Raw genomic sequence first — 16,451 nt, 5'->3', positions numbered from 1 at the left:
ATCATCTATATATAGCACAGGGCAGGGTTATCAGAACGTCACGCCTCACTGGGTCAACGAGTAGGGAAGAGCCGACAAAGAAGACGAATGGGATTTTTAAATTTATGGTACCGAGGCGGAAATGATTCTTTTTAAATCACTGGAACACACAAACAAATATTTCAAATCGGCCTAAGATCGTTTGTTTGTTTTGAAGATAAAAGGGTTTACACTAACGCAAATACTGCAATCACTTAGTAATTGGTTGACATAACAGAGAATAAATGAAAAATCAAATTCAACTTAACAGAAACATTTGAAGTATTTGTATTATTTCAAGAAGTTGGGTATAATTTTAGGATCGAGATTTTCTTCTCAGTAAACCACTTAGGTTTTAGCATATACAGTACTGCAACTGGTGGCTGATACCGAGAGGGCCCTGTACTATTCCTCAGGGTGCGAGAAAATATGCTCAATAAGCCACTTGATGCTTCACGAGGCGAATTTCATCAAGAACACATTTCACACATTAGTTTCGAGGAATGCAATTGGCAGAAGCTACTGGCTTGATTAAACTGCAATTAAAATCAATTAACCAGCAGTAGCTGACTGAGTGAGTTTCTTGTTTTTTTTCCCGAGGCGGAGTTGCACTCAAACTCGGTTTTCGTTTAAATGATGGTGGGTGGGAGAGGAAAAGAGAGAGAAAGAGAGAGAGTGGCTGGGGAATAAGGGGGCAGGGAGGCAGCTGGACATGACAGCTGTTGAAATTTTGCAATTGACAACTTGATGCAGTGATGGAGCGAGGTGGAGTGGAGATGCAGAGAGCGCGGTGAGAGAGGCAGCTAAAACAGTTGCGAATTTGAATTGTTGCTGTTGTTGCCCGCTCTCCCTTTTGCACTCCGCTGTTTTCTGTTGTTGCTTTATTGTTGACATTGTTACATATCTACGTATGTACACATGTTTTTTTGGTATTGTCTAGCTCGCTTTGGGAGCACTTTCGATTTTCATTTTGGCGGCTTGTTTGCGGTTTTAGTTTGTTGTTGTTGATATTGCTGATCGATTGCGGCTGCCTTAATTAAATTCCCGCACACACACACACACCCGCACACCCGCGCAAAGACTTCACACATACGGAGCAGCAGCAGCACAGAAACTATTTTCCCTCGGCAAAATCTCAAAATCAACTGAACAAGAAGCTCGACAACGAATTCGTCGAAGCTGCGCGCACCGCCATGGCACTGCCACTCACACTCAGTTGAGGCAACCAACAGCAGCAAGAAGCAGCAGCGTCGACTGTGCACTGGAAAAAATGCACTAGTTCGTACCAAAAGGTGCTTTTTTGCAAAATATACTTAATTTGTGTTGGAACTAATTTTCCATATTGGAAAAGCTTTATAAATAATTTTTTTATAATATTCATTTTAAATTCTAATCACAACCTGTTGAAATACTTTCCGAACACACATAAAAGGATTATACTTGGATTATCGAAGTATATACATATGTATATACCAGAATATTGATTATTAGAACATTAGACAAATATTTTTCAAAGCACAGGTGTTGAGTAATTATGATCATTTCTTGTTGTTGTTGCGTGGGTAAGTGTGTCACACAAGTGGTGGCGCCACCTGGCGTATGCCTTTCGCGCTTGCCTTTTTACTCATTTCCCGAGTGTTTTGCCGGTTTTTTTGTTTCACGAAATGAATGAATCACTTGACTTTGAAAAGAAAACTAAAATTAGTATTTGTATAACAACAACAAAAACACAAAGTCACAAATTGTTATGGCTTTTGTTCAGAATTAAGTGATTTGTTTTATTCTTTTTGTTTGGGTCGCTCTGATGGCGATACTTTTGCTCAATTGTTTGTATTGGTTTAAAAATATTCAAACTAAATAAGAGTTTAGCTATTGGTAAAACCAATAATATAATAGTAATCGGTTGGCCCCGACCTGTGCCAATTCAAAGTCGTAAAACGGGTTCTGCTTTACCGATAAGCTCTCAACAGCGTCGTATACCAACCCAACATCCTTCGTATCTGTAAGGCCCACTTTGTAAGATAAGCCGCCAATGTAATCAATCAATCGGATCTCAGATGCCCTGAGGTTACCACCCCAGCAATTAGAATATCTTGCGTAATACCAACTTAAGCAGGTGTATGCTGTCATATTGAACTTTGCCAGACAAAACTGTAGTTCCAAATTAGGTAACAACAATCGTATGGGATCAAGGAATAGGAATATATCATAAATAAATACTATAGTACTTAGCTTACATAAAACACCATACCCAATAAAATAGCTATTAAGTAATGAGCTAAAATTAATGATAAATTGCATCAATTGAAACTCTTCCTTACAACTAGATCAATTTTGTTTATACCCATATTAATCCCATAGTTTGGGAGATATGTGCCACCTTACCATTGCGAAACGCACGTTATCCTCACGGATTATACTTGTATACGTTGCCAAAGTGTCGTGTCTGGCAGTAAATAGAACACGAGTCGATTGGAAACCACTGACGCCCACCGACGATACTTGGATCGGCTGCCGACTCAATGGGAACAATGATCTAATGATCTAATGATCCAATGAATGAAACGCGTAGTAAGGTCAGCGACTACCAGTCTACAGATTGTAGAATGAAACCCACACCGCAAAACTCAAAAGACTGAGGCTTACCGATTTTCATGTCAATCGACTGACTGTTTGCACTCAGCTCACTTGCTAAACAAATCCGATGAAGACCGCACAACGTCGAAAAGCAAACTGAATGGGGAATATTCAAATCGTGTGCTGACAACTGGAGAATGCGATGCGAGTGCAATCGAAGGTGTTGGTCTGAGTGCAATTAACATTACTCCAAACAGATGTAAGCAAACGTGCTAAGTAAATACACTGCCCAAAAATATATGGAAGTATTTTGGCGGGCGTTGTGAATAATAATGAGCGTCTACATTAGCTGTTATTATACATGACTTACCGATGCTTAGAATTACTTTGTGCTTAGCCTAGAATTTTTCAGAGTGCATGAATATATAGGCAGTAAAATGCTTAGGGCAATACTCTCGGAAATGGAAAAGTTAGCAACAAAATGCTAAATTTGTTTACCTTACATGCTATGCACTTGTATACACTGTCTATTTGATTGCGTCATCTGTTGAGTGTTTGGAGAGCAATTGCTTACATTTACCTTAATGGTGATTTCCTATGATGCCTCGCGTTTCGAAATGCTCGTATTTAATGAAATGTACCATTTTCGGAGTTCAAACATTTTTATTGATGAACGCCGAGAAGACAGCTTCTCCTGAAAGAACTCGATTAATAAAATCAGTTCCCAAAAGTATGCTTAACTTATGAAACTTGGCTGTTTACCCAAAATATCCAGATTTCCTAGGAATAATAACCATAGTATAACTTAATAATTACCCTCTATAAGTATATAAGTTACGAATAAAAGAATTACAATTTGGTTAAGTTATTGTGTTGCTCAACTAATTCTTTATTTGATTTAATGAGGGAAACAAACACTACTGTGGAAAAAGTGTACGCTATTATCAATGCAAACAAAAGCGCAGAATAAAATATACATATGCCGCTAAATTAGCAATTTTAATCAGAAATCGGGGCGATTTCGGCCCCATAAAGGCTTAAAGCCTCTGCTGGAAAACCAGAGACCACCGAAATGCTGAAGCTTACGGTTCTACTTCTTACACTGCTAGGCATAGCGAAAACTGGATGGACACGTGAAAAGTTCACCATTCAAGTAAACGACGGTAATGATATGTCCAGCGATCTCAAAAAGAAAATTAAGTGAATGTCTTCCTTACATTTGATACAGGAAATGCCATTGATGCGATCCTCAAGGCGGATCCCTTTAGAAAAATCAACGACGGATACTACTTCTTTGGAACGGAGTCCTTGAACTGGTATGAGGCCTACGAGAAATGCCGCGAATTTGACTCTGAGCTGGTAACATTTGAAACAGACCAGGAGTTCGATGCTGTAACGGATGTCTTGGCGGCCAACGGATCGCGCCAGAATTACTGGACATCGGGAAACGATCTGGCCAAGACTGGCACCCACAGGTGGTTCACCAGTGGCCAGCGCATAAGTACTTTCAGGTGGGCAAGGAATCAGCCGGATAATGCTGGGCAGAAAGAACACTGCATCCACCTTGGCTATATCTACGGCGACTCCAAGAAGTTCGAGCTGAACGATCGACCCTGCTCAGGGGACGGAAACAGTTTGTTTAAGTATATATGCGAAGCTCCCGTACTGGAAACCATATCCATTGTGGTGTGGAAGTAAAGTACTTATAAAGCCTCTTCAATATCGGATGGTTACCTTTCTAGTTTTGCAATAAAGGGAAACACCCTGAATTCTTTTACTTGAGCAGCCATGTAATAAAGATAATAGCTAACAAAACAAAGTTTTTCTATTTTCTTAAGATAACAGGTAATAGTCAGTAACTAAGTGAGCCGTGAAGTTATCTTGCACTCGTGTAAATATATCACTGGGTATATAAGAGATTGTTCTTGTCGCGTTTTACCAGAAATAAGAAAAATGCCGAAGACATTGGTTCGCCTTCTGCTTATTGTTGCCGGATTTGCACCAGGATTCTCCTACGACAAGTACACCACCCACATACAAAATGGTAGGAAGTCATATATATTTATGCAAACGTATTATATGTTATATTCAACGCTCTTAAGGAAACCCGAACAACTTGACCGTTAACACGAGTCCCTTCATTAAGATCAACGAAAGCTACTATATTTTTGGACAGACTAAGGTAAATTGGTATGTCGCCTACGAGAACTGCCGCAGGTTGAGTTCCGAACTGGTGACCTTCGAAACCTCCGAAGAGTTTGACGACATTGCCGCGTTCCTGAATGCCCGGGGAGATCGCTCCGAGCACTGGACTTCTGGCAATGACTTGGGTCGAACCGGAACCCACTATTGGTTTTCCAATGCCCAACTCGTGACCATCAAGCGTTGGGCGCCCAACCAACCAGACAACGCGGGGGGCAAGGAGCATTGCATACACTTGGGCTACATCTACGGACACTCAACGGAGATCCAACTGAATGATCGACCCTGCAACAGCGATCCGAATAGCTTGTTTAAGTACATTTGTGAGGCTCCAAGGCAGGAAACTATATCTATTGTTGTGTGGAAGTAAAGTGTATAGCTGCAAATATATCACTAAGTGTATCAATAAACGTTGTTCCTATTTATTGTTCTACTCTGTTTCACATTTCAAGAGCTTAAAATGCCTTTAACTATCAGTCTATGAATGTTGACACACATATCGTCGCAAGGCTCTATCAGTCTTGGCTATCTGTCCAACTCAGGCAATTTCCGATTTCTTACTCAGTTGTGAACTGAAACTCGAGGAATGATGGTCAAACTACTGCTGCTTTGCCTGGTGTGCTGGAGTGCTCTTCCTTCGGAAGCCTCTCCCTTGGGTAAGCAAAGTAAGTACAAAAATCAGGAGAAAAGTCTTATAAGTTTTTTGGAAAAAATATAAACCAAAGATTTTTATTAGAGGCCCTAGAGATCGGTGAAAAGCGATACTACATTTCTTTGGCGAGGACCAACTGGTTCGAGGCGACAAACCACTGCCGCCAGAAGGGCGGATTTGTGGTCAACTTGGAGAGCAGGGAGGAACTGGAGCTTCTTAGCCCCCACCTCCACCCAGCCTACAGCTATTGGCTATCCATCAATGACCTCGGCGTTCGGGGCGTTTACGCGTCGGAGGCCACTGGTCTAGAGGCTCCATTTCTTAACTGGTCCGCCGGAGAACCGGACAACAGCAGTGGCCACGACCGATGTGTCGAGCTCTGGTTACCGACAACCTCCTTCCAGATGAACGACCTCCCGTGCCAAAACTCCGTCGCCTTTATTTGTCAGCTAAACTAGTGTCAACATCGGAACTTTCAGTGAACAACATGTTTTCTAATTGAGTGTTGGAAAAGTAAAGCTGCAATATTTCTTAACTGGCGTTTCAAAAACATATATTTTCACGCAAGTACAGATACTAAACTTACATTTGTATTAATTCTTGTGCGAGGATGGTTTTACATTAGCCAAGAAACCATTACTTCTTTAAATATTTTATGGGAAGTATGGCAGGAACCAATGATATATACTTACATCCTGGCAGGATACCCTTGCTTCGGGCTGTGCGATAGGGTTGCCGAGCACCCGGATCGATCTTCCCGTACATTGTTCTATCCATTGTGCCGAGCGAGATTAACTTGTTTTTCTCACTGATTTAATTGAAACGTTAATGATTAATCAAGAATATGTTAAGTGACATTTTGTATTCCCTAAGTCTGCAGGTTTGGCTGACGATGTTGCACTGCGCCACCGGCAAAATGTTTTATTTGAATTATTTATAAGCGCATTTTTATTTTTGGCCTTTCGGGGCTCGACGACGGATTTGTCTTTTTTGTTTTGTTTGCGTTGGGTTAGCCTGTCACAGTGGATATTGTAGTTGTCGTCGTCGAAGTTGTCGTCGTCTTTGCCCGTCTATCAGAGCTTTGCCCCAGTCCACCAAAAAATAACGAAAGAAACCAGCTCCTTGCCCCAGTGGAAGTCCAAGCGATTCAATGTTGGAAATTGTTGTCTGGGGAGTGCTTTGTGCATTCGAATTTCGTCTATTAATTGACTGGGACTGACAAAATAGCGCTTTGAAAGATTAAAGGGATGTGGTGAGGTGAGAGATTGGTGATCAAAGCTGCATATATTATGCAGAGCTCTTAAAGACTATGAATAGATCTACTCGTAACGTAAACATCGTCTATCAGTTCATCATGCATTAAAATTGAAAGTCATCAAGAAAAAAAAAATTACCCAAACTAATACACTAAACAAAGATATTTAGTTAAGCCAAGGACAGCTCAACTCAATAATTTAGGAGTAGATAGAGAAGTCAAAAAGTGATCTTTATAGAGTAATCCGCGTCCAAAGACCAAAGAGCACAAACAAGAGCGATAAATTAGACCAATGGACACAAAATCGGGAAATAACAACAAATCCGGATTAGTTACTCTGACTTCCCAATCGCAAAGTGCGTGGGTGGATCCCAATAGATGATCTATGCAACTAACACAATTTACGATGGCCTGTAGATTTAGTTGAGCCAAACGGTCTATAAAGACAGATTTATGGAATCATAAAAATACCAAAACGAACATGCAGGCCACATTTTAGATTTTCGTTTCAAACAAATAACGACACATTGGAAAAAGGTAAAAAATAATAAACATAAATTCACCGACTAAAACAAAGCGAAGCGGGCCAAAAACACGAAAATCGAGAAGGGAACGGGGAATCAAGGTTGCCAAATTACGTCAACACCAATGATCGCCAACTAAAAATATCCAAAAGAGAAAATAAAAAACATTTCTAGCAAATCAAAGGCGACGTTTCGTCGTCTAATGAAGGAGGGCTAAACTAGGAAAATCGGGGGAAATTAATTGAAAATACGAGAGATTTCCGCAGATCGTTGCCAAAAGGAAGGCCGAAAAAAGAGAAGCGTGAAGCCAGCGAAAATATCACTTTCCTTCCAGGTCTTCAAATCCATTTACCTCCACACCTGAGGCATTACTCAGTCCATTTGGGAATGACGTCGGGCCGAAAAAAGTCAAAGGCACGATTTCGTGTTTCTTTCGCAGGAAATTCCTTGCGATCTACTGCCGGCCGATCGCCACGATCTCAATATAAATATTTTATTAGTAAGTGGATAAAATGTGTGTGAATGCGAGTGTTGACCTTGCTAAAGGCACTAAGGTGAAAACGCAATGCGTGGCCAAACAGAAAATTGGGTACCAGCCCAGGGAAATTCGCAGGGGTGTTACTCGTACTGATCGCAATGGGCGATCTCTCCGCCGGTTAGTGGCCTTTAGCCGGGTCTTTCAATAAACTTGGCCAATTTATGCCGTTGTAAACTGTGCTTTCCACATTCCTCTTCTGTAATAGGGCGGGAAAAAGCGACGAGCTATCGCCCACTGACTTTTGGGGCCTTTGGGGTCTTGATAAGATATATGTAGGGTCTATTGGGAAGTAGCTAAGTACTTAGAAGATAAAAGGCTTTTCTAGAATCAATTATCAGAGTATTTTGATTGGCTCAATGGAAGCTTGATTGGTTCTATTTGTCGATTGCAAACAATGGACAGCCAGGCCTTAATTTAATAGTATTATTTCTTACTTGATCTGCACTATTTATTTCAAAATATTTCTTCACAAGCTTATATATTTGTGAACAATGAAAGTACCCCAATTTTTTAATTGCACATCATCTCCCTGCCAACAATTAACGATTTCGAAATCCATCGAACCCTCTCAACTTTCTCAAGCAATCGAAACAAAACACTCTAATTGAATTTTTATGACTGGGCGATAAGAATCTTGTTTCTTGTTGAATAACAAAACACAGAGGAACTTGCTGAACAAACGAAAATCCAGCTCAAAACTGGCGAAGAACTCACTGCACTATAATTTCGATGATGGAGATTCCAGAGGTGCTAAGTAGTTGGGGCTCGAAACAAGCTTTGAAACTCAAATAATCCAGAGATCAGTGATCTGTAGATGCTTAGGTAGAGTTTTCAGATCAGGAGAGTTTGGGGAGGGACAAAGACAGCAGCTGTCTGGTCGTAAACAAATGGCATCCACTGAGCGTATCTGCGAGATAACGAAATATTGGGGAGGAAACGAAAGGAAAACGAAAGCGATTCTCATAAGTGCAGAACTCAACAACAAAATATTCACTTGTGCGCACTATGTCAGCCCAGTTTACATCATTCTCCAGCATTTCCATTTGGCTGTCGTAACTCGAGATACTTTTGCGAGGAAGGGGAAGGAAGTTTCCCACCCCCCACTCGTAAATGCACTTGGCTTCGATTGCATGAAATATGTGAAAAATGTCATAATTTTAATACATTAAGTGGGCACAATTTAATTGCTTTTCTGTTCTGCTGTCTGTTGTCTGTTGTTATGTTCGTTTGGCTATTTCGAGCATTTCCCTCCAGAAGACAGAAATACCAAATTAATTTCCATCTCAGCGCCCACGATTTTAATCCGTTTGGGGCCCCGAGGCGAAAATTAATGGGGTAACCAAAATTCTATGGTCTGCCAGGTCTGGGCAAATATGTCATATATTTGAATGTCTTGTCCGTTGATAATTAGTTCCATAATTAGTGAAAATGCTAATGAAATTGAAATGTTCTGCAAAAGATTTGCCAAGAGTTAGTGGAATCTTAAGGCGAGTGACACGGATCCATTAATCTTGGCCAGTTTATTATATTATATTATTTTTTTAGCTGACTGCTTCTGGCATTCCTGCTTTATCTTGCTGCTTTTCTTAGTGTTAGATATCTTTTGATGTTTGTCCACTTTTTACTGCATACTGTTCTTGCACTAGAAGTAAAACATTTTCCCACGCTCCAACCTGCCAGTAACACAGTTCCACAGATTTCCATTAACTTTTTCCCGCTTCAACTCGCCGTTAAACACTTTTTGGTTGCCTTTTGTTTTTATTGGGCTTTGTTTCTTATATATTTAATCGCGTTATCTGTGCACTTTTGCCTGCACTTTGGCAGTGTGTTGTCACATATTCTATATATTATTCCCAGAGATCGTAGGACGCCGTTGGGAGACCGCAATCGAGAGACCTCTGAAAACACACGCGCTGCGCTCGCGATTCAGTAAAAGCGTCGCAACCGACTGAAATCCAAAGGGGGGACCCGATGCTCGGGCTCCAATAGACGAGCGCTCCGACTCTCCTGGTTGCTCATAGAGAGCGGGGGAGCAAGAGAGTCCCAGTGTTAGAGAGCTGGTAAACAAGCTGCACTGCGAAAAATCCAGTTCGTGTTGTTTATTTATATATATATAAAGCATGATATTCGGGGAATATCTAAGTAACTAGAAATATATTTCACAACGCATTCAAAAGTATTTATCACCGTTTTCAGTTTACCATACTTTTTTTATGAATATTGTTCTTTCTGAGTAAGTTTCTGAGTATTAATGTTACAAAATCGAATTTAAATAATTATGCTATTCCAAATCATATTTCAATACACATATATACGAAGTTTGTTATTCTCAGTGCCAAGAGCCCCAGTAAATGAGAGAAAGAGCATCATTATGCCCCACCACGTCGCTTTTCATTTGAAATGGCTTTTCATTTTGGCTTGCGGCCTGCGGCTGAGCATTTCGACCGCAAGTGGGAGGCACAACGAAAGGAAACCAGAGCGGACGAAAACATTGTCGCCCGATTGGAGCTTTCCTTTGGGTGTGTGAACAGTGGGCCAGTTGCCAAGAAAAGCCACCCCTTCGTTGGTGACAAATAAACAAAAACGTGAGTTAAAGACAACCAATATTAAAACATCTCTGGGCTTTCACTACAGCACAGCTCAAATGTTTCACAAAATGCTATCCAAAAATGAGGAAAACAAAATTGTTCTCTGACAGTCATGTGGGAAAGCCTTATCACTTAACATCTGTTTAGGCTTTATAACAGTTTATCGACAAACAAGAATCATAAAACATGGAAGGTAGCTAATTAGACACTTTCATGGTCGTTACAACATGGAAACTGTGATGCACAGTCTCAGTTGAACCATATTTCCGCATCCAAAGAAAAGGAAGAAATGTTATTTCCAAAACTTTTAAACCTTTTGTCCCACTGTGCGTTTTCCTGTAACCATTAGCGATCATTGCTCTGCAGTTTGGGAGCTCCCCTCGGCAAAAACTCCATCGCCGCTCGATGCCCAGACCTAACCGATCTCGACAGATCATCTCGTCATTGCTGTTACAGTGCGCACACGCAACACGAACAGAAGACATTGCGTGTCGAGTGGGCGATGAAGTGGGCGCGCACTCACTAATGGTTGCAAAGCAAGATTGGTGCAACTGAGTTGCTGGAGAAGATCAAGATGAAGATTGAGCTGGAGCTGAAGTCCCTACTTCCTGTGCCATCTGATTGACAATTAAAGTGAAGCTTCGAGGGTAAAATCCGTGCTTATGTTAAGATGTACATAAATACATATCTTAAACGATAATCAGTGATATTGTTTGAAACACTTTCGCTCCCATCTTAAACCGCTTCTCTGAGATATTAGTTTCTATTTAATTTTACTTAGCAAAGGATCAAAGTTAAATAACTTGTATTAAAGTCGGTTAAAATGTAGAATCCTACAAATCCCGCCGATAACCAAATTTTAGTGGGGTCTTAGACCACTGTGCGTAGGTGTCGTGCCAGTCAGCTGGAATTCTTCATAAGAGTTTTTGACCTGGCCTTTGTGGCCTTTAGTCATTTCTTAAGAATGTCTGGACACGGAGAGTTGGCTGCACATTTTATTTTGCTTAATTTTTTATATTTTTATCAGAAGACATTCCGAAGAACAAGCAGAGAGACTGTAAACAGCGAAGAATTGTGTCATAAAGAAAATAAAGTGAGACGGCGCATATAGACCTTTATTTCGCTGATGGAGACTAAAGAGCACTGTGTGGCAGCGAAGAAAGCAAATACAGCTAAAGCGCCCAACTGATTAAGCTGCCTCCCTCAGATCAGATCATTCACTAAAGTCCAAGGGTTTCAAACTCGGGGACACAAGAAACCACACCCTCTTTGCATTTCAGAATTGTAGATGAGCTCACACTGGAAGTGCTGAGCTTGATGCTTTTATGTGCGATTCCAGGAATTAGGATTAATCATAAAAGTGCAAGGAATGTATGTACAAATGTCTGTATGTATGAACGGGTTCAGAGATAACACGAGCACTTGAAATTCATCATCAAGAATTTTAAGGCACGTAACACAGCCATTTTTAATCGTGATTAATGCTTGTATGCTAACGATAAGAGTTTCGAAAAACAGTAAACATTGGCCATTAAAAAAATTCCATGTCGAATCATTTGTATATTGGCCTGCCTATGTATATATATATATATATATGTACATACTATATGTACAAATGCTGTGCTCCTTAAAACGGAAGTGAATAACGAATTAGAAACTAAGTAAAAACCAGAAGCCACGATGCCATTCAGCACGTGAGCACGTTTTAGCCACTCTTCACTGTAAACGAAAATTATTCAAGCGTAAGATTTGCGACTTCCTGTGCCGCCACCTGGCGGCCAACGTCAGAATCCTCTGCTGCATATTAATTAACTCCAATTAACAACTGACCTTGAAGTCGCAGCATTACTTTGTGGCTTTTGCCTACGTCACACGGGTTATGCTGCGGAATTTTCCGGTTAAGGAAGTCAGGTAGTCTTTTCCCCTAGGAAAAGTGGACCACACTTACCCAAATCGTCCATGGCGATGAGTTGTCGTTGTTCCGCCCTGTGTGCTAGTGTGCGTGTGGTTTTCCGCTCTTGACCAACTGAAATGCTCAGTTTTCTGGATTTATTTGGCACAAGCACACGCGTTTTTAATTGATGCTGATTGGAAACGAAGAGCGACAAGTCCACGCAAACACTTTATTTTCTTGTTCACCCGCAACTGAAAACCGCGGAGTTGGCCGGAGACTAATTTTAAGCTGTTGCCAGCGCCCGAATGGCGAGTATCGGTGGATTTCGCCGCGAGTTGGAGACGAGTTTTATATATGAATCACTTTAATTTTGGAGCGGCGGTCGGTCATAAACAATACAAAAAAACATTGGAGCACGTACACGGACGCAGACACGCACACAAGCGCACGCCCGCTCAACTGGACAGTGGGAGAGAGCGAAACAGCTGATGGGCTATCGATAGCAGTATCGGTATAGTAGGAACTATCGCGCCGACCGAGAAACTTGCTTACCGTGGTAAACTTACCTAAAATACTCATCATCTTACCGCTGTAAATATACCAACCAACGTTTTGAAACTACCAGTTGGAAAGTTGGTAGGTGTTCTAACTGGAGCTCTCGTTAGTGATACAGATCATATTACATTGAATTCTGCGAAATGTAAACACTTACAGCTGTTCCCATAACAGACTAAGTTCTACGCTACAGTGTTCCCATGCTAAAATAGTAGGACACATAAATATATATGTAAACTGTTTAATAAGTTATTTTATATTGATGCATTAGGACAATAGAAATATCGCTAAACAAGTAATAATATAGTGGCTCGACCCAAAGACGTACATATATTAACAATAAGCGAAACTTTATCATCCCAAACGTTTAGACTCCCCAAATAACGGTGTGTCCCAATTTAAAATCAACCCAAAAGTACGACACATCAATGGTAGTCACGTCTTTCTGTCCATAAAGTGCCTTTTATCTGTGGTAAACAATGATTAGTTAACAATCTGCAATATATCTCGCATTTTCAGTCTGTGTAGAGATTAGGCCGATCCAGACGTTAATGGGAAATGGAAAAGCGAAGTGGAACGCCGATAAATAGCCAAAAGTTTCGAAAACTTAGCGATGTGGACATGATGGAGGTGCAGCTGAGCAATTTGGAGGACTCCAGTGCCAAGGACACGGCGGGAGAAGGCAGCTTCCAGGGCAGTGACCAGAATAATCCCGAGCAGCAGACGAAATGGTTCAGATCCAGACTCTTCCTCATATCCGTTGTTTTCTCGGCCCTCTTGATTACCGCCATGTGTATTGGCTTCGTGGTGCACTACGGGATGTCCGGCGATGTGGGCGACATGGAGACGGTGACCTACTGGCCCGTAGATCTGCCCAAGGAGCAGCAGGAGTGGTACGACCAAGGAATCGATGAGCTCCAGAAGGCCGTTTCCAGGCAGTTCAATCGCCGGCGAGCCAAGAACGTGATCCTGTTCGTGGGCGATGGTATGGGTCCGAATACGGTGACAGCAGCGCGGATACTCGGATTCAAGGAGGAGGGACTCCTCCGTTGGGAGCAGTTCGCGGACATGGGACTTCTGAAGACCTACTGCGCCGACAAGCAAGTACCGGACTCGTTCTCCACGGCCACAGCTCTCTTTGGGGGAGTAAAGGTGAACTACGAAACTGGTGGAGTCGATGCGAACGTACCTTTGGGGAACTGCACCGCATCCTTGAAGGAGGACCACCATGTGCAGACGATCCTCAAATGGGCCCAGGTGGACGGCATGCGAACGGGTTTCGTGACCACAACCCGGGTGACGCATGCCACTCCGGCTGCCCTCTACGCCCACGTGCCGGATCGCCGATGGGAGTGTGAAACCGGAATGCCAGCAGCGGCTCAGGGTGAGGGATGCATGGACATAGCTCGCCAGCTGATCGAACAGCCGACGGGTCAGAGGATTAACGTAATAATGGGCGGTGGTCGTCAGATGCTGGTCTCAGATGTGACCGGTTCAGCAGCCGATCCGCTGGATACTTGGGCCAGTCAGTCGAGGGATGGGCGAGATCTCATCCAGGATTGGAGGCGAAAGAAAGAGGACGAGGGAGTGTCACATGCGGTAGTCCAGAACAACCGAGAGCTGTGGAATCTCAATGGCCAGGATACTGACTACGTACTTGGCATTTTCGCCAATGGTCACCTAATGTACGACCACGAACGAGACCGAAGTGACTCCGGCATGCCCTCGTTGTCCAATATGACCCGCAAGGCGCTCGAGGTCCTGGGCAACAGTGATAAGGGGTTCCTACTCGTGGTGGAAGCCGGTCTAATCGACCAAGCCCATCACAGAGGAAACGCTCGAAAGGCGCTAAGTGAGGTGCTCGAACTAAACGCGGCCGTTGAGGGCACACTGTCCTTCCTCAAGACAACGGATCGCCTGGACGAAACCCTCGTCATTGTGACCGCCGACCACTCGCACAGCCTGACCATCAATGGACACCCCGATCGGGGATCCAGCATACTGGGCTTGGCGGGAAAGTCAAAGACAGAAGGGACGCCGTACACCACGCTGACCTATGGCACCAGCTACCAGGGGTTTCAGGTGGATCCTAACACCCAGAACCGCAGGGATCCAACGGTTGACGATATTACCGACTGGGGGTACACCCAGCAGGCAGCAATAAACACGGACGAGAATCTGCACGGTGGCTCGGATGTCACGATTCACGCCGAGGGTGCCATGTCCTACTTGTTCCACGGGGTCCACGAACAGAGCTACGTGGCGCACGCCATCTCGTACGCCTTGAGGATCGGACGGTTCCGGGATAGCTCCATTGCCGAAACTCTGGCCGAGCTGACGCCCATATAGAAGGCCACTTTGATATATTCCTAAGGAAATTATTCTCGCCAAGCTTACAAATTAGACTTAAGTATTGGGCCGCCGAAGTGGGGCCTGAAAATGCAGTGAAAAACTAAGCTGATTACATTGAAGGATTTTATAGAATGAGATCGCTGAATAAATTTTAATTTGAAGAGAAAACACTCAAGACTTACTCTGTCATCTTATGTTCCTTATCTTTAATGAATTCCCATTATCTAGACAGCCAAAATTAGAACTGCCCTAGAAGCTAACTGAACCTGAAGCTTACAAATAAATGTGATTACTACTTATTCATTAAAGACCATTGACTTATTGTGTTTTTTAGTGAACAATGGACTTGCTGCAGCTGAACGACGATTGTTTGGATATTATATTTGGCTATTTGAGTTTAGAGGAGCTAGCACCGCTCTACAATGAAATTCCATGTTTTGATGGCGCCATCGAGAGACAACTCCATCGATTCAGGGACTTGAGGTTCAGCATGAGGCAAGCGCCTGCTTTTCAGGAGGAATTTCTCATTAAGCTGGGTGGCCAGCTGAACAGTCTGCACATCAACGTGGGCTACTCCACCAAGGACGCGGATGTCCTCCGGTACCTGATGCCACTGTGCCAAGGGGCCTCTGGAAGCCGCAGGATTAAGGCTCTGAAACTGGACCATGCCAAGTGGTCGGGGGAGATAGTGGAAGCTGTGGCCCAGGTGCTCCCATCGCTGTTGTTTCTGGACATGCGTCACTGCGATGTGCGAGACTACCAGATAGCACAGCTCTTGGAATCGGCCGATGAGCTGAAGGCGCTCGCTCTACTCCACATTGACAATCAGACGGGTGATTCCTATCTGCAGCCCCAAGTACTCAACCGATTGCAATCTCTGAAGCTCATCCACTTAACCACCTTGGGTTCCATGGCCTTTTCCCCCGAGAATCTGACCCGGCAGTGCCCAAACCTGAGCTTCCTCATCAGCGACCTGATCAAAGGAGATTTCAAGATATATGGCCCGCCTGCCTACATACAGAACTACTACCAATGCTATAATGAGTATTTCAAGACCGACTAAGTACATTCGGAGCTTTTGGAAAAGATCTCAGTGGAATAGGATTTTATGTTTGAACTTCTTTTTGTAAATATGTTTGCCTTTCACTATGCAAGAGACTTCAAATGCATTTAAAGCATACACTCAAAGAATCTTACAGCCGAAAGCTCTGCATTTCTACATAATTTACTTCCTCGTTTCCCTATTTTCAGTTAATAAACCGGCAATGATACATCCAAAAATTTGATAAATTTAAG

At 42.8% G+C, this 16,451-nt stretch overlaps 6 protein-coding genes across 15 annotated transcripts in view; 5 read left to right on the top strand and 1 right to left on the bottom strand.

Annotated features, from left to right (window-relative positions):
* The window catches only part of LOC122614284 (leupaxin), a 25,634-nt gene extending 13,033 nt beyond the window's left edge, over window positions 1-12,601 (bottom strand). The window contains exon 1 of one of the 5 annotated variants that reach the window (XM_043788831.1): window positions 12,303-12,601. In XM_043788831.1, coding sequence (XP_043644766.1) covers window positions 12,303-12,315 — 13 coding nt within the window. In that variant the 5' untranslated portion in view covers window positions 12,316-12,601. Of the gene's footprint in view, window positions 1-1,111; window positions 1,214-2,664; window positions 2,690-6,141; window positions 6,338-12,302 lie in introns of those variants that run through there. The other 4 variants (XM_043788827.1, XM_043788833.1, XM_043788832.1 and 1 more) reach the window with 4 other exon arrangements.
* Window positions 3,663-4,389, top strand: LOC122614288 (C-type lectin 37Da). The gene is made up of 2 exons (XM_043788839.1): window positions 3,663-3,758; window positions 3,824-4,389. Exons 1-2 carry the CDS (start codon window positions 3,668-3,670, stop codon window positions 4,291-4,293), a joined length of 561 nt encoding a protein of 186 aa, XP_043644774.1. The 5' UTR covers window positions 3,663-3,667; the 3' UTR covers window positions 4,294-4,389.
* On the top strand, window positions 4,518-5,222 carry LOC122614287 (C-type lectin 37Da). Its single transcript, XM_043788838.1, has 2 exons — window positions 4,518-4,639; window positions 4,698-5,222. Exons 1-2 carry the CDS (start codon window positions 4,549-4,551, stop codon window positions 5,165-5,167), a joined length of 561 nt encoding a protein of 186 aa, XP_043644773.1. The 5' UTR covers window positions 4,518-4,548; the 3' UTR covers window positions 5,168-5,222.
* LOC122614290 (C-type lectin 37Db) lies at window positions 5,375-6,014 on the top strand. Its single transcript, XM_043788840.1, has 2 exons — window positions 5,375-5,462; window positions 5,534-6,014. Exons 1-2 carry the CDS (start codon window positions 5,384-5,386, stop codon window positions 5,905-5,907), a joined length of 453 nt encoding a protein of 150 aa, XP_043644775.1. The 5' UTR covers window positions 5,375-5,383; the 3' UTR covers window positions 5,908-6,014.
* Window positions 10,214-15,412, top strand: LOC122614282 (alkaline phosphatase). Of its 4 annotated transcripts, none has more exons than XM_043788824.1 (2): window positions 10,214-10,351; window positions 13,323-15,412. In XM_043788824.1, the coding sequence occupies exon 2, from the start codon at window positions 13,362-13,364 to the stop codon at window positions 15,150-15,152; it is 1,791 nt and encodes a 596-aa protein (XP_043644759.1). In that variant the 5' UTR covers window positions 10,214-10,351; window positions 13,323-13,361; the 3' UTR covers window positions 15,153-15,412. The 4 variants fall into 4 exon arrangements, with proteins under 4 accessions (XP_043644759.1, XP_043644760.1, XP_043644758.1 ...); XM_043788825.1 differs by lacking the exon at window positions 10,214-10,351 and adding an exon at window positions 12,671-12,804; XM_043788823.1 differs by lacking the exon at window positions 10,214-10,351 and adding an exon at window positions 12,751-12,884.
* LOC122614286 lies at window positions 10,217-16,451 on the top strand. Of its 3 annotated transcripts, none has more exons than XM_043788836.1 (2): window positions 10,217-10,351; window positions 15,490-16,451. In XM_043788836.1, exon 2 carries the CDS (start codon window positions 15,496-15,498, stop codon window positions 16,216-16,218), a length of 723 nt encoding a protein of 240 aa, XP_043644771.1. In that variant the 5' UTR covers window positions 10,217-10,351; window positions 15,490-15,495; the 3' UTR covers window positions 16,219-16,451. The 3 variants fall into 3 exon arrangements, with proteins under 3 accessions (XP_043644771.1, XP_043644770.1, XP_043644772.1); XM_043788835.1 differs by lacking the exon at window positions 10,217-10,351 and adding an exon at window positions 12,752-12,884; XM_043788837.1 differs by lacking the exon at window positions 10,217-10,351 and adding an exon at window positions 12,829-12,839.

Source organism: Drosophila teissieri, chromosome 2R (genome assembly GCF_016746235.2).
Source record: "Drosophila teissieri strain GT53w chromosome 2R, Prin_Dtei_1.1, whole genome shotgun sequence".
Taxonomy (NCBI): domain Eukaryota; kingdom Metazoa; phylum Arthropoda; class Insecta; order Diptera; family Drosophilidae; genus Drosophila; species Drosophila teissieri.
Note: the sequence above shows the minus strand (reverse complement) of the source record. Positions and strands in the feature narration are given on the sequence as shown.

Excerpts from the sequence above, each read along its gene's own strand:
- LOC122614288 (XM_043788839.1), top strand. The coding sequence starts at position 3,668 with ATGCTGAAGCTTACGGTTCTACTTCTTACACTGCTAGGCATAGCGAAA. Across the intron at positions 3,759-3,823 it reads CACCATTCAAGTAAACGACG|GAAATGCCATTGATGCGATC; the intron begins GTAATGATATGT and ends CATTTGATACAG.
- LOC122614287 (XM_043788838.1), top strand. The coding sequence starts at position 4,549 with ATGCCGAAGACATTGGTTCGCCTTCTGCTTATTGTTGCCGGATTTGCA. Across the intron at positions 4,640-4,697 it reads CACCACCCACATACAAAATG|GAAACCCGAACAACTTGACC; the intron begins GTAGGAAGTCAT and ends AACGCTCTTAAG.
- LOC122614290 (XM_043788840.1), top strand. The coding sequence starts at position 5,384 with ATGATGGTCAAACTACTGCTGCTTTGCCTGGTGTGCTGGAGTGCTCTT. Across the intron at positions 5,463-5,533 it reads CTCTCCCTTGGGTAAGCAAA|AGGCCCTAGAGATCGGTGAA; the intron begins GTAAGTACAAAA and ends GATTTTTATTAG.
- LOC122614282 (XM_043788824.1), top strand. The coding sequence starts at position 13,362 with ATGGAAAAGCGAAGTGGAACGCCGATAAATAGCCAAAAGTTTCGAAAA.
- LOC122614286 (XM_043788836.1), top strand. The coding sequence starts at position 15,496 with ATGGACTTGCTGCAGCTGAACGACGATTGTTTGGATATTATATTTGGC.